At 47.2% G+C, this 13,480-nt stretch overlaps 1 protein-coding gene across 1 annotated transcript in view; it reads right to left on the bottom strand.

Moving 5' to 3' along the window:
* Positions 1 to 5,482: 5,482 nt before the first annotated feature.
* cd109 (CD109 molecule) overlaps positions 5,483 to 13,480 on the bottom strand; it is a gene marked incomplete at both ends in the record, with an annotated part of 21,365 nt that continues 13,367 nt past the window's right edge. The window contains 12 exons of the mRNA XM_084440129.1: positions 5,483 to 5,659; positions 8,355 to 8,509; positions 8,609 to 8,729; positions 9,072 to 9,228; positions 9,582 to 9,718; positions 10,524 to 10,589; positions 10,742 to 10,897; positions 11,462 to 11,652; positions 11,976 to 12,147; positions 12,421 to 12,649; positions 12,774 to 12,855; positions 13,365 to 13,480. The exon at positions 13,365 to 13,480 is cut by the window's right edge and continues 61 nt beyond it. Coding sequence (XP_084296255.1) covers positions 5,483 to 5,659; positions 8,355 to 8,509; positions 8,609 to 8,729; positions 9,072 to 9,228; positions 9,582 to 9,718; positions 10,524 to 10,589; positions 10,742 to 10,897; positions 11,462 to 11,652; positions 11,976 to 12,147; positions 12,421 to 12,649; positions 12,774 to 12,855; positions 13,365 to 13,480 — 1,759 coding nt within the window. The remainder of the gene's footprint in view (positions 5,660 to 8,354; positions 8,510 to 8,608; positions 8,730 to 9,071; positions 9,229 to 9,581; positions 9,719 to 10,523; positions 10,590 to 10,741; positions 10,898 to 11,461; positions 11,653 to 11,975; positions 12,148 to 12,420; positions 12,650 to 12,773; positions 12,856 to 13,364) is intronic.

Below are 13,480 nucleotides of genomic sequence, written 5' to 3' on the forward strand. Positions count from 1 at the left end.
TCTATGACCCGGGCCCCTGAGGAGAACCCAATACTAATAAATAAACCTTACCTCCAAGATGGCCGTCATGAAGGTGAGCTGAACTAAACCGACTCTTTCCTTCCCTGCGAGTGGAACAACCAGGATTCTACAACAAACACCTATTTTTTTGTGTGCTTTTTATGACTTCCATTTTCCTAGTCAGCCAACTGACTACAACATTCACGCTTGGGCCTTAATGGTTTGAGGTTGGCTGGATCTGATCTTTTGTGTGTGCGTGGTTTATAGGGAGGTGTAGATCTGCCCTAGGTGCTCTGCAATCCCTATAAACCGGAGCACAGAAAAGTATACCTTGTTCTTAAGGAGAGCTGGCCGTTACATTCCTGTTTGGACCTGTGAGAGAATGGAATAGCTCTTAATGTCTCACTTCTTTCTCCATATTGGTTCCAATCTGTTTGCTTTCCAATCGTTTCCAATCGTCTCACTCGACAGTATTTGTCAATGTAATTTCCAACAGATCAGTTGGATCGCCATCTTAGCTACAGTAGCCTAGTCACCCTCGCCATTCTGTGTAGCATTACAAACGGACGATTCAAGTTCAATTTAGCACAATCTCAGGCCCACACCCTGCAGTAGAGATGGTGAGAGATGGACAATGATGTACAATCATTGGTGTCTGCATGGTGTGTGTGTGTGTGTGTGTGTGTGTGTGTGTGTGTGTGTGTGTGTGTGTGTGTGTGTGTGTGTGTGTGTGTGTGTGTGTGAAACTCCCACTGATTCCATACTGTCCTCATTATGTTAGTGCATGTGGCTCATGAGTTTCTGGCAGTGATCCATGTGTCCATCTGTCTTAGATTAACAGTGGCAGCTAGAGGCTCTCTCCTCACACAGTTGGACCTACACAGGCAATGTGAAAGCATCTATAAAAAGGTTCCTGTTGTTACCTTTTTTCTCATGGAAAAGTCCTCCTTTTCTGTTTTTTCCCCCACACCCCAAATCTGGTTTGAGCAAGCCTGCCACCTAGTGGTGGAAGTATAAAGAGACAGTACCACAGTGGTCAATAAGACCCTGTTTAGACTTGGTTTTAAAATGCGTTTTGGACGATCAGATCACAAGTGGACAGCGAGACAAATCGTTTACACCTGTGTCTATCGTGCGTCTCCAAATGTGTCCAGCTGACCACTTGTGTTCATATATAGTAACCATAGTAACTCACGCACTCCTGCCTGCGTGCTTGTCGCACAGCTGTTCCATGTAAACAAATCAATACTCAGTTTGACTTCGGGCAGATTGAAAAAAAAGTGTGTGCACGAAAGCAACCGAACATGTTTGAAGAACTATAACATAGTAGGACTATTCCAACTCTTTCGATTGATGGATCACAAGTCGTTTGCGACTGGAAAAAGACTGCAGAATAAGGAGAAAAGGAGAACTAGGCCAGGTCAAGCCTGGCTTATGTGCGTGGCTGGCTTGTTTCTGCTCAGGACTGGTAGGACGGAAGCTAGTCATGCCACTGAAATAGCTGTGAATTGAAATGACTGATAAATTAAGATAGGTCTTGTTGCCTGGACACATCAGTTCCAATGCTTCCAATGCTAATCCAGCACAATAAGAGTGGGATAGCCAGTAAGCTCATGAGCTCACAACAACTAGCAGCAGCTTCCATAACATTAATGGTAGGGGTCAGTGGATAAAGCAGTTACACTGATGATTCCTGTAACGTTAGCTATTTTGCTGCAATTGGTTCAACTTCTGTTTCTGGACAAAAGGCATTACCTGCTGTATGCAATTCCCTTTAGGTGGTGAAGTAAGTAGACGGTAATCTCTGAGAATGTCCCGCGCGGGAGTCCAATGCTCTGACCACAACTCTACTTGTGCAGTGGAGATCGGCCATGGATGTATTATATAAACTGGATACAGCCACTCCATTCACTGGCCGCTATCAACAATGAAGCCCTATTGAACCGCGCCATCTTGGCAAAATTTGTAGTCATTTGACTATTTCCGGTTACTTTTGACTTGCGCAGTTGTGCTTTTCTGGCCTTCCGGTTACTTTTGACTTGCGCAGTTGAGCTTCTCTGGCCGACGCGCGTCCACGAAAAAGTTCACATTTCTCTGAAATGTAGACGCGCGTTCCCGGCTCTCCCCGCTTTGATTTAGCAATGAAAACCGGCTTGCATATTAACCTGTTTTTGTCAAATATATCAATTGGAGAAATTATTTTTTGATCCTGGCATCTTAGTTTTAACAGGTTAAATATAATTTAACATGTTTTGTTTGCTAGTAGATGGTATTCATTCCGTTCGCGATAACGTTATTGCAGCCAGGCTAAATTCCTCCAGGGAGCCAGTGACCGGCGAGTTGAAGAGCTTCACTCCCCGCCAGCAGGAGCTCTGGCCGCGGCTACCGCATCTCGGAAAACCCGCTGAGTTCGTGGCTGCTATTTCACATTCGCCCTTGATCAATCCCAATACCGATCCATGGTAATAATGAATCAATCGTTCAGATCAGATCGGCAGTGCTGCATGCATGTTACAACATCATTGTTAGCTTTATTAACATAACCATAGCCTACATTTATCTCTCTAACGTTAGGCTATCCATCACACCAGTCGGCCATTCGATAGCTGGAAGCGGTGAACGCCAACGTTGACTGAAAACACCCAAACTCAGTGTATCGTTTCATCTTCATGCTACACATCAACTCCTTTACATTGTATGTGAATAAATTCCTGTTATTCTAAAAATATCCCATTTCTGTCCATTCTTGGAAAAGGCTAATAATTGCTGTCAAAAGATCACTCCAGTTTATCACCGTATCCCACTACCATTTCAACTATGCACAGGAGGTTGTCTTGTGGTCATTTTCATTAAAAAATGATTAGCCTGATCAGTTTGTTGTATGTATTAAGCCCTTTTTGAGCGTTTTGTGTGTGTGCATTGTTAAGTGTAAGCTTATGCAGCCTACTCCAAACTTTAATGGTTACAGCAGTCTGAAACTGTGAAAGTCTTCATGTAGGCCTAGTTGTTATTTCCAAGTCTCCAATAGTTTAAGAAAATGTGGTCTTATATTTAGATGTTGTGTATATTCCTCGATTATTTGTATGCTGTGTTGTCCCGTCTGAGTTTGTCCTGTTCGTGATTGGTCTCGTGTTCCCACTCGATAGGCTTGCACCTTGACGTTGGTGAGTGGGCTTTAAACCAAGACGGGCCTTTGTATGTGTATGTGTGTATGTATGTGGTTTGTGTTTTGTGTGTCATATTCTATTATTGAAATGTAATAACAGAAACAGTGTGCCTCCTCTTATCCTCACAGCTCAAGCCATTTTTAGGAGACCAGTTCACACCTCAACCAGACCTGCTGCTGTTTAGAACCTGCTTTAAGCCCTTTTTTGTGGTGTCCGTTTTCTGTGTTCTGTGTCAAGTAAGCCAACCCACCTTCAATGCAGTGTAGCCTCCACATTTGAATGGTTACAGCAGTCTTGTCGTCTACAAGCAACAGTCTCTGGCTTTGCATGGCAATTTATGTAGTATCATCCGAGTTCTACAAATGCTGTACTTTTTTGTACTGTAAGTAACCCCTCAATTATTCAATTTTACTGGGGAGCAGTGACCATAGCCTACTTGCCAACCCTCCTGACTTCCGCGGGAGATTCATAAATTTGAACTAGGTTGTGTAGTAGATAGGCTACAATAAATTAGGACAGATGCACATTTACTGAACAGCACAGACAAAAGTCGGACATTAAAAACAATTGCTCCATACACACATATATATATATATAATGTTTCACATTTCGTTTTAATGCTTTTAATGTCTAATTTGTAATGCTTTTAATGCCCCCCCCCCCCCCCCCCCCCCCCGCAATTTGGTTTGGAAATGCTCCCTATTTCTGAGGTCCCAAGGTTGGTGAGTATGGCAAGCTATAAGCTATTAATACAAGCATACCGCTCAAAAAGGGCTTAATACATACAACAAACTGATCAGGCTAATCATTTTTTAATGAAAATGACCACAAGACAACCTCCTGTGCATAGTTGAAATGGTAGTGGGATACGGTGATAAACTGGAGTGATCATTTGACAGCAATTATTAGCCTTTTCCAGGAATGGACAGAAATGGGATATTTTTAGAATAACAGGAATTTATTCACATACAATGTAAAGGAGTTGATGTGTAGCATGAAGATGAAACGATACACTGAGTTTGGGTGTTTTCAGTCAACGTTGGCGTTGACCGCTTCCAGCTATCGAATGGCCGACTGGTGTGATGGATAGCCTAACGTTAGAGAGATAAATGTAGGCTATGGTTATGTTAATAAAGCTAACAATGATGTTGTAACATGCATGCAGCACTGCCGATCTGATCTGAACGATTGATTCATTATTACCATGGATCGGTATTGGGATTGATCAAGGGCGAGTGTGAAATAGCAGCCACGAACTCAGCGGGTTTTCCGAGATGCGGTAGCCGCGGCCAGAGCTCCTGCTGGCGGGGAGTGAAGCTCTTCAACTCGCCTGTCACTGGCTCCCTGGAGGAATTTAGCCTGGCTGCAATAACGTTATCGCGAACGGAATGAATACCATCTACTAGCAAACAAAACATGTTCAATTATATTTAACTTGTTAAAACTAAGATGCCAGGATCAAAAAATAATTTCTCCAATTGATATATTTGACAAAAACAGGTTAATATGCAAGACGGTTTTCATTGCTAAATCAAAGCGGGGAGAGCCGGGAACGCGCGTCTACATTTCAGAGAAATGTTAACTTTTTCGTGGACGCGCGTCGGCCAGAGAAGCTCAACTGCGCAAGTCAAAAGTAACCGGAAATAGCCAAGTGACTACAAATCTAGCCAAGATGGCGCGGTTCAATAGGCCTTCACTTTAGATTTCGATTCCTGGGGGCTTGAGATCGGCGGGTTGATTTTGGTGTCCTTCTTGATTTTGGTGTGCTGGGACTACTGCCTCTTGTGGTGCGAACAGAGAGATGCAGGCCAACGTTGTCAGGAGTAAGGGAGGGAGGGAGTGATAACCCGAAAAATGCTATACTAGGTGCGCTGGCTTCCGGCCACGCACAAAACATTATCCTGCATCGATGACGTGTTGTCCTGTTACGTCCTTGTCGGGGACGCATCAGGGCGCATTAGCGTTTAGACTACTAAAGATATGCGGTCAAAATGCGTCCCAGACCACCTCGGCAAGTGGTTTGAGGAAACGTTTCACAAAACGTTTTGGTGGCAGTTTACACTTGTATTTAGCGCTGTCCACTTTGAATCTGATCGTTCAAAACGCATTCTAAAACCAAGTCTAAACGGGGTCTAAGAAGCAGTGTTGTAGTACTCGAGTCCGACTCGAGTTGCGATTTTCGGGACTCGTGACTTGACTCGGTCTCGGAACATTGGGGACTCGTGACTCGGACTCGACTCAGAGGCTTCTTCGGTGACTCGTGACTCGACTCGGACTCGAACTCCGGGGACTCGAGACTCGACTCAGAGACTTCTTCAGTGACTCGACTCGGACTCTGGGGACTCAAGACTCGACTCAGAGACTTCTTCAGTGACTCGACTTGGACTCGAACTCTGGGGACTCGAGACTCGACTCAGAGACTTCTTCAGTGACTCGTGACTCGACTCGGACTCGAGACTTAGTGACTCGACTACAACACTGCTAAGAAGTATCTGTGGGAGTTATACGAGCATCTGAGGAGTAGGCTTGGACTCATTTCCGCTCAGGCCCGAGTTGTGCATCTTGGCTCCCTCAGCGCTCTCTTGCTAATATGAACAGAGACCAAACTCTCCCGATTCCTGGTCCCTTAGCGCTTCTTTAATACGCTACGCTGGACTCCAGCTGCTCTAAGTAGTCAATTATGTTCCATTAACTATTGTTATTAAACAAAACGTTCTGTGATGTCATCCGAGGCCTTGTCTGAGTGTCCTTGGTGTATAAATCAATGCTAATATCACGCTGGAACAACCTTTGTTTTGATAATTGGATCCAGGTTGTCGTACTGTAGGTAGTACAATTACTCATCTCCCGTTTAATTCTTTTTAAAAGCATTATTTTCTTTTCTGAGATATTTTGGAGTGCAGTAAACGTTTGACAGCTGATGTGATCGGCGGAGCGTGTGTTTGGGTGGCTGCTGCTGACCTCCGGTGCGCTCTCCGGCCTATTTAGACAGACTAATGGTGTGTTGTGGAGTTAAGACCCCGCTGGAGAAATATTTTGCCTCTGCGGTCTGTATTTATGCTCTCAACAAGATAGATGTGTGTGTTTTTGGCTGTGTGTAAGCAGCATGTTTGTTTAGAAGCAGCGCGTTTGATATTTCGGTCCTTTCGGGACTTTTGTGGCTGTGGTTTCGTCTAGTCATGCTCTTCCACAGAAACACGTTGTGTTGAAAGGAGATCCCGACCACAATAGGCTACGCACACACTAAGGAGGACTGCGTAATGTTATGGATCCGTATTGTAAACCGGACTGATTAACTGTAGCCGACATTGTCCATGGGAAATCTGAGAGGAAAAATCTAACCCAGTGTGCTGTAATTACTGTGACAATAATGTGCTCCTTGAAGTGACACTTGCTTTAATACTCCGGTAAGCATCTGGCTAGTATGCCATCCTCCATGCCCCACAGCTGGGTTAGATATCCCTCCCTGACTTGCCTGCTTGCTTCCTGGTTTGGATCCTCCCTCCCAGCTCTCTGGTTCGCCTGCCTGGTTAAAACCTCATGAGGCATCGCTCAGTCTAACTAGTTTAAATCTGCCTGTGTGTTAACATCAGAGGACGACACGCAGAGCGACTAGCAAGTAGGCTATATCCCGAAGCACCTCCTCCTAGCTGAGAGCGGAGACATGTAGGGATGTTTGACCCTGAGGAGCACTTCTGTGAGCAGACACACACGTCATCTGCCACTGAGGCAAGCCCAAGATCAGACCCGGGTCTGGACAAACTCAGGGTCACCAGAGCAGAGCCAAAACCTCCTACCTCATACTGAAGGACCACCCTGTTTTAGCTTCCCTTATAGACTTGGTGGGCCAAAGAAAGTAATGAAGTGAACTCAAAAGTGAGCAATTCATTCAAACATGTTCGGTCAACATTTCAGTGTGGTGTCCTCTGTGGAAGTTGGAGTGTAGAGGAATCTCTATGGTACCTGTATGGCTTACCTATAGAAAGTCTGCCTCAATGAGGCCTATTGTATCATGGCAGATATTTTCAGTATTTTCTAGCAGCGTGTGAACTGAATTGCTGACCTCTCACAAAGGCACTTATAGTGCTACTAACCAACACGGAGCTTTGAAGTTATGACGACACACTACCTTTCTTTTTCATGTCTCAATCAACGTGGTGCAGATTTGCTACAGTTCCACGGCGGGACCAGCGCGGCATACCTGCGTAAGTGCCCGGATTATGGGGATTCTTAAGTGCCCGGATTTATGAGGATTCTTAAGTGCCGTCCGCGCTCCTCCCGTTCACCGCAGGGCGCTCTCTTTACACAGGCAACGCTCTGATAAGGGGCAGCCTTGGCGAACCCCATCTATCACGATGAATTAAAATAAGCTCGACATTAAAGTGATTCATCCAAGGACTCAAGTCGAGGCACCGCCGAGTAAACCGCTCAGCGGTTATTTATCGTCTCTCAGTATGCTACCTGTCATTTAGGCTACTTCAAAAGGCACGGAGAGGCCCGGGGGCTCTTGAGCTACGGCTCCTCTCTGTTGCGCTCTCGCCAGCCACGTAAGAGAGAAAAATGCTTAGCTAAAAGCTCACCTGTAAATCAGTAATAATTAAGCATCAATCTTTTATTCGACGGATTTAACAGACTGAACAAGGTTTATCAGCATATTCTGTTTTGTTTCAGTGAACGCGTTGAATGACAGCTAGTAACAAAATGTACACAATATTTCTGTAGTGTGTGTCCCTTGTTTGAACTTCTCTTGAGGCATTTCCAAAAACATATTCCAACAATCCAAAATTTTAGATTCTGTGTGGGACAGGGTCATGTCAAATCTCACATTCAAAACTTTTTTATTTACAACATTCCAGTGCACGATTGTAAAACTATGACAAAGACATTCTGCAACATATTAGAATCATCAATCAATCAATCAAAGCTTTATTTGTATAGCGCATTTCATACCCAGAGGCAACACAATGCGCTTTACAGAGAACAAGGGAGGTGGGCACGTCCCCCACTACATATTCCAGAATCAATATAATTGATTGATAATGATTAGTCAGGCTCATCTCACATCACCTATTAAGTAAAATTGTACTGTTTCCACTTCGATTATATTACACAACCAAATGGCTTGCCCAACAAGTACAGAAATCTCATTTACAAGCTGAAGACCAATAGGGCAAAGAGAGCACATACCAGACTGGCCACAAGGGGGCGATGCTGAGAGGTGGACAGACCGCCAGACATATAGCTATAGTCCTTTCCACAGAGACTGCAGTCATCCCCACAGAACGCGCAGGGGGACATGTCACGTCTCCAGTCGGACGTGTACGTCCCCACTGTCTTCCTCCCTGGAGAAAAGAGAGAGAGGACAGGTGGAAGCTTTAGTGCAAACACTCTGGATTCAGAGAGAGAAATACGACCGCCTCCCCACAGGTGTTTGCTGTTACTTGAGCGTTTGAGCTTACGTGGCTCGTAATAGTCGTAGACGACAACGGTTGCGTGCTGGACTTTGGCGACTTTAAACTCCATGGCGAGGAGGATGTCCACGCAGACCTCCTCGGTGGTGACCTTAGGGGGTCGAAAGAAGCGGAACAATGAGAGCTGAGGCCCGTCGGGCTGTGAAATGAACACCAGGAAAATCCTGCTTCGACTTGTCTCCAACTCCACCCATACCGAACAGGTCTGGTGAGACCAAAACGTGGTAAGAGAGGAGGGATATGATTCCACCCCGCCTTTGTCTAAATGAGAGAAGCTGCGGGCTGTTTCCTGTCCAGCGTCTTCCATTACATGAGCCAGCAGACAATGGAGGCTGGGGTGGGTGGAGGGGGGCGGGGGGTGGAGGGGAGCAGGGAAGGGGAGGGGCAGTAAGGGGGGGGGCAGTAAGAGGAAGGGGAGGGCAGTAGAGCTTACAGAGTCCAGGTAGAGGATGACTCGTCCCGAGGGCGCCTCCACCTTCCTGATCAGGTCGGAGAGCTTCACCCCCTCCTGGGCCAGACTGAACCCGCTCAGAAGACCCACGTCCAGAATAGCCATGCCGGTCCGGTTGAGACCCCGGCCCTCCGCTAGGCTGCAGGACACAACCCAACACGGAGGTCACCGGATCCAACTGGATTATTATTTAGATTGCATTATGTCTGGCCGTTTCACATGACTAACAAGTCAATAGGGAGGTGACGTTTCGGGCTACAAGGCCTTCTTCAGATCTTCTTGTTGCCCGAAACGTCACCTCGGTGTCAATTACCGATCCTGGGAGCATATTTCTGGTGTGCAGACTCTACTTTTCCTGATGAGTTTGTTTTTCTTTCTAGCGCCCAGTTTTATACATTTTGGATGTGTGTGCCTTTGTCCATTTTTAACAAGCGAATAGCAGCATGGTGCTTTATCGTTTGATAGGGTCTGCGTCGTAGCCGGAGCTCTCACCTGGTGCAGATGTGCAGGAGGACGTAGTCGTTGTCCATTTCAACCAACTCCACGTACAAAACGAAAGCCTCGTGCTCCGCGGCGTCCCTTCTCCTCCGAGACGCCCCTCGGCTCTCTACGTTGTAAAACACGTTCATCTGAGGGGCAGAGAGAGGGAGAGAGGGAGAGGGAGAAAACGAGAGAGGACAGGAGGGGGAGTGAGAGAGAGAGAGGAAAAGAGAGCTATAAAATAAAGCAAAGATCAAAAACAATTTGCATCCAGTTTCATGTCTATTGGTTTAAAAATCGAGCGTGTTTCCCGAAGACTGGTTCGTTTCTGACCACATTTACAACGCTAAACCGTCTCAAGATGTGGACATTCCGTCCGAGCCGGGGACACGGACCGGGTCACGCCAACCAGCAGGGGGCCCTGTCCCCCCGGGGACCTCCGGTCAAACCACGCCAACAGAGGAACGGATGAAGCTCTCAAAAACGAAACGTCTTTACAATACTAGTTATGCTCTTATTCTTTTCATTAAGGTTTAGTAGCGGTGTGATCACTCTCTCATTATCACTCCCAGCTGTTGAGTTTAGTGTTTCATGTGCTGTACCTTGGTAATTAGACTCCCCCCTTCACCACAAGCCTCTGTGGGGGACCTGCAGCCAACAGTGAGTCATATGCCTTCATATGAAACCCATAACAACCCTCCTGACAGGAGAACTTTAATCATCACAGTCCTGTTGAACGGTGAGGTTATCGGGACTGGATGTAAGAAACCATGTGTCCCTCCATTGAGATAAATGATCATCATCGGCAGGCATAAATCAGTTAAAGAGATTGCGAGACACGGGTCAAAATACTCTTTGAAATTCTCTTCACGTCCGCTGTGTCTGGTGAGAACAGTCACGTAATATAAGCACTCAGGATGTTTTCGAGTAGAGTTTCGTCTGCTGGTAACTTACCTGGAAGAGAGAGAAGCCTTTACCCTTCGCAGAGACCTGCAAACGAAGCTCTCTCCCCGTTTCAATCTGAAATGGACACCACAGCAGTTCATTTATTGCGAAGCCTTTTGAGAGGATGCCAAGAGGATCAAAGCGGTGCTCTGCTCTTAGCTTACAGCGTTGATATAGACTCAGGATTCATTGATTGATTGATTGATGATAATGATGATTGATATAACCTCTTGGCTCTGGTAGAGAAGGTAGTTGGTGGGGTTGATGTTGAACTCAGCCAGCGTGGTTGAGTTGACCGTGGAGACTCGGATGCTGAGGTCGATGCCGTCGGCCCCGCTGTAGACGGCGTACGCAGAGAGGGCCTGCAAAGCTATCACTGTGTCCTGAAGAGAAGGCATACATTTTTAAGACTGGTGTGTGTGTGTGTGTGTGTGTGTGTGTGTTGTGTGTGTGTGTGTGTGTGTGTGTGTGTGTGTGTGTGTGTGTGTGTGTGTGTGTGTGTGTTTGAGTGCAGACTGTTCAAAATGACATCCCTTTATTCTGTGTATGCCCTGGACCCTGTCCCCTCCCGCCATGACAGACAGAACAAGTGTTCCTGGTCCCTGGTTCTCATTACCCCCCAGCCCAGATCTGCTAAGGCTGCCTGACAGCTCACCACATCCTGCCGATCCCAAACTCCATCTCTCGTAAAGCCTTTCGAATCCCCAATAGTTATCGACCCCAACACTATCCATGGCAGGCTTTAGGCTTAAGACTTTTAGGCTCCTCAAGCTTGACGTTGTTAATTTCGGCCCCGTGTGACTGACAGAGAACAGGCTCCACAGACGAGAGTTGTTGAGATGAGACAAGTCTTTTTTTTTGGGGGGGGGGGGGGGGCAGACACGTCTATCCAGACCCAGCCTGAGTGACCAGGCCGGGCCCCCAGGGGCCCCCCAGGCTCTTCTTACCTGCGTGGAGGCGTACCCTCCCAGGTGGTTCCTCTGACGGCTCAACCACTTCATCATGGGGAAGCCCTCCATCAGCCTGCCCAGCCTCTGCAGGGAGAGCAGCAGGTAGGCGACCATCTCGATGTCGGCGGAGCGCGGCTGCCAGGACTCGGCCAGGCCCGCCTCTGACGACCCCCAGAACGGAACGCCATCTGCACACAGAGCGGAGAGCTGCAACAACAACAACAACCACGGCGGGAGTAGAGACAGCTTGATGTGCTTCACATTATGCAGCTGCGGTCTGGATCATCAGACGATGTTATTTGGGTTTCAAATTCGAATGAATAACCGCGGTTTGGAGCGAGTGAAGCCGAGGTTGTTTGGTGAAGTGTTCGTTCGACTGAAAATCAAAACCCCTCTTTGGTCTAGTGGGTAAATGTTTGGGTTTCCATGGAGAAGGTCGGCGGTTGCGTCGCCGATCCGACCCGCTCGCCCCCCCCCACCGAACCCCGTTCTGTTCCCCGCGCGTACTCACCCCTCGTGTCGGCTCGTCCCACCAGCTCATCCAGGGCCCGGTTGGCGTCCTCGCTTTGGCCCAGCGCCAGGGCGTAGGTCGCCAGACACAGGCTGTAGTTGCTGGAGATCCCCAGAACCAGTCGGGCTTTCAGGAACGCCAGGCCCGCGGACACCTGGCTCGCATACATGTTCTGAACGGCAAACGGGGGGCCAATTAATAATCCATAACAGGCATGGAAATCAAAGGCTAAATTCAACAGTGCGGTTGGCGAGGGTTTGGAATTCCATGTGCCGTACTTCATTAATCACCATGCAAGATGTTTCTTCTTCTACTATTTCTTCATTACAACAGCGCACCCTCGGGATTCTACCTCATTTCCCTTTGCTATAATATCTAATCAAACCTAATCCCTTTGTTCTTTTCACGCCGAACGTGTACTAAAGCAACGCGCCACGCTTCCCACCTTGTAGGCCTCGTCCTCCAGCAGGGCCGTGAGGACGTAGGCCGTGAGGGACACGGGGCCGTCTAGGCCCCCCTGCATCTCGGTGTGGATGACGCGACCGGGCTCCAGGAAGGCTCCGTCGGGGCGCTGTTGGGCCCCCAGCCAGGAGGCGGCGCTGGTGAGCACTCTCGGGTCTATGAAGATGTAGGACCGGGCCTGGAGGAAACACCTCAGCACGAACGCAGAGAGCCTGAGGACAGGAGACCAAAAAAACACACGGTTAACGGAGTTCTCTCAGATTTATAGATTATTTCATCTATTCTGTTTAAATACAAAATATCAAAAGCAACGGCCGCAGTAAAAAGATGACACACCAAGTGCTTCCGGAGTGGTCGCTGTCTCCAAACGCACTGAAAGAGCCGTCGTCTCTCTGGTAGGAAAGTTCACGCTCGTAACCTGCAGGGAACCGCAGATCGGAGAGTTAGCATAGCGTTCAAATTAAGCAATAAACCACGAGAGGCCGTGTGTTATAGTGATTTTATAACATCTAGGGGGCGTTGTTAGGCACGACGCGAAGCGGAGTAAAACCCCCCTAGCTGTAATAAAATCACTATAACACACGGCCTCTCGTGGTTTATTGCTTTTATACAACGGTTACTACATCTATTAGTGTAAAATAAACACACAGCAATGTAAAATATTACGATTTATTCAAAACGAAGCATCATTCCCTCAATTCCGCCGAGCAAAATAGTTCTCCTAACAAAAGGGTTGCCAAGCAACAACAACAACTACAATGCATTGGATCAAATGGGAGGCGCATTAATACTGAAAATGGAATGATATGCGGTCCCAGGTGTGTGTTACAAAGTATTTTAACACGGCTTCCAGCCAATCAGAATCAAGAACCAGAACTAACCGTTGTATAACTCTGTTTAAATTTGATGGAAATACAAACTATGCACCTTTCATCATGTAAGATGTGGCCTTTTCCGAGGTGCCGGGATTGTCTTGTCCCACGGCCTTCAGATAACGCATGATGTAGATGTTGGGCGCAAAGTGGATCATGTTCTGCTCCCCG

This window comes from Borostomias antarcticus (genome assembly GCF_949987555.1).
Source record: "Borostomias antarcticus genome assembly, chromosome: 6".
Classification (NCBI taxonomy): domain Eukaryota; kingdom Metazoa; phylum Chordata; class Actinopteri; order Stomiiformes; family Stomiidae; genus Borostomias; species Borostomias antarcticus.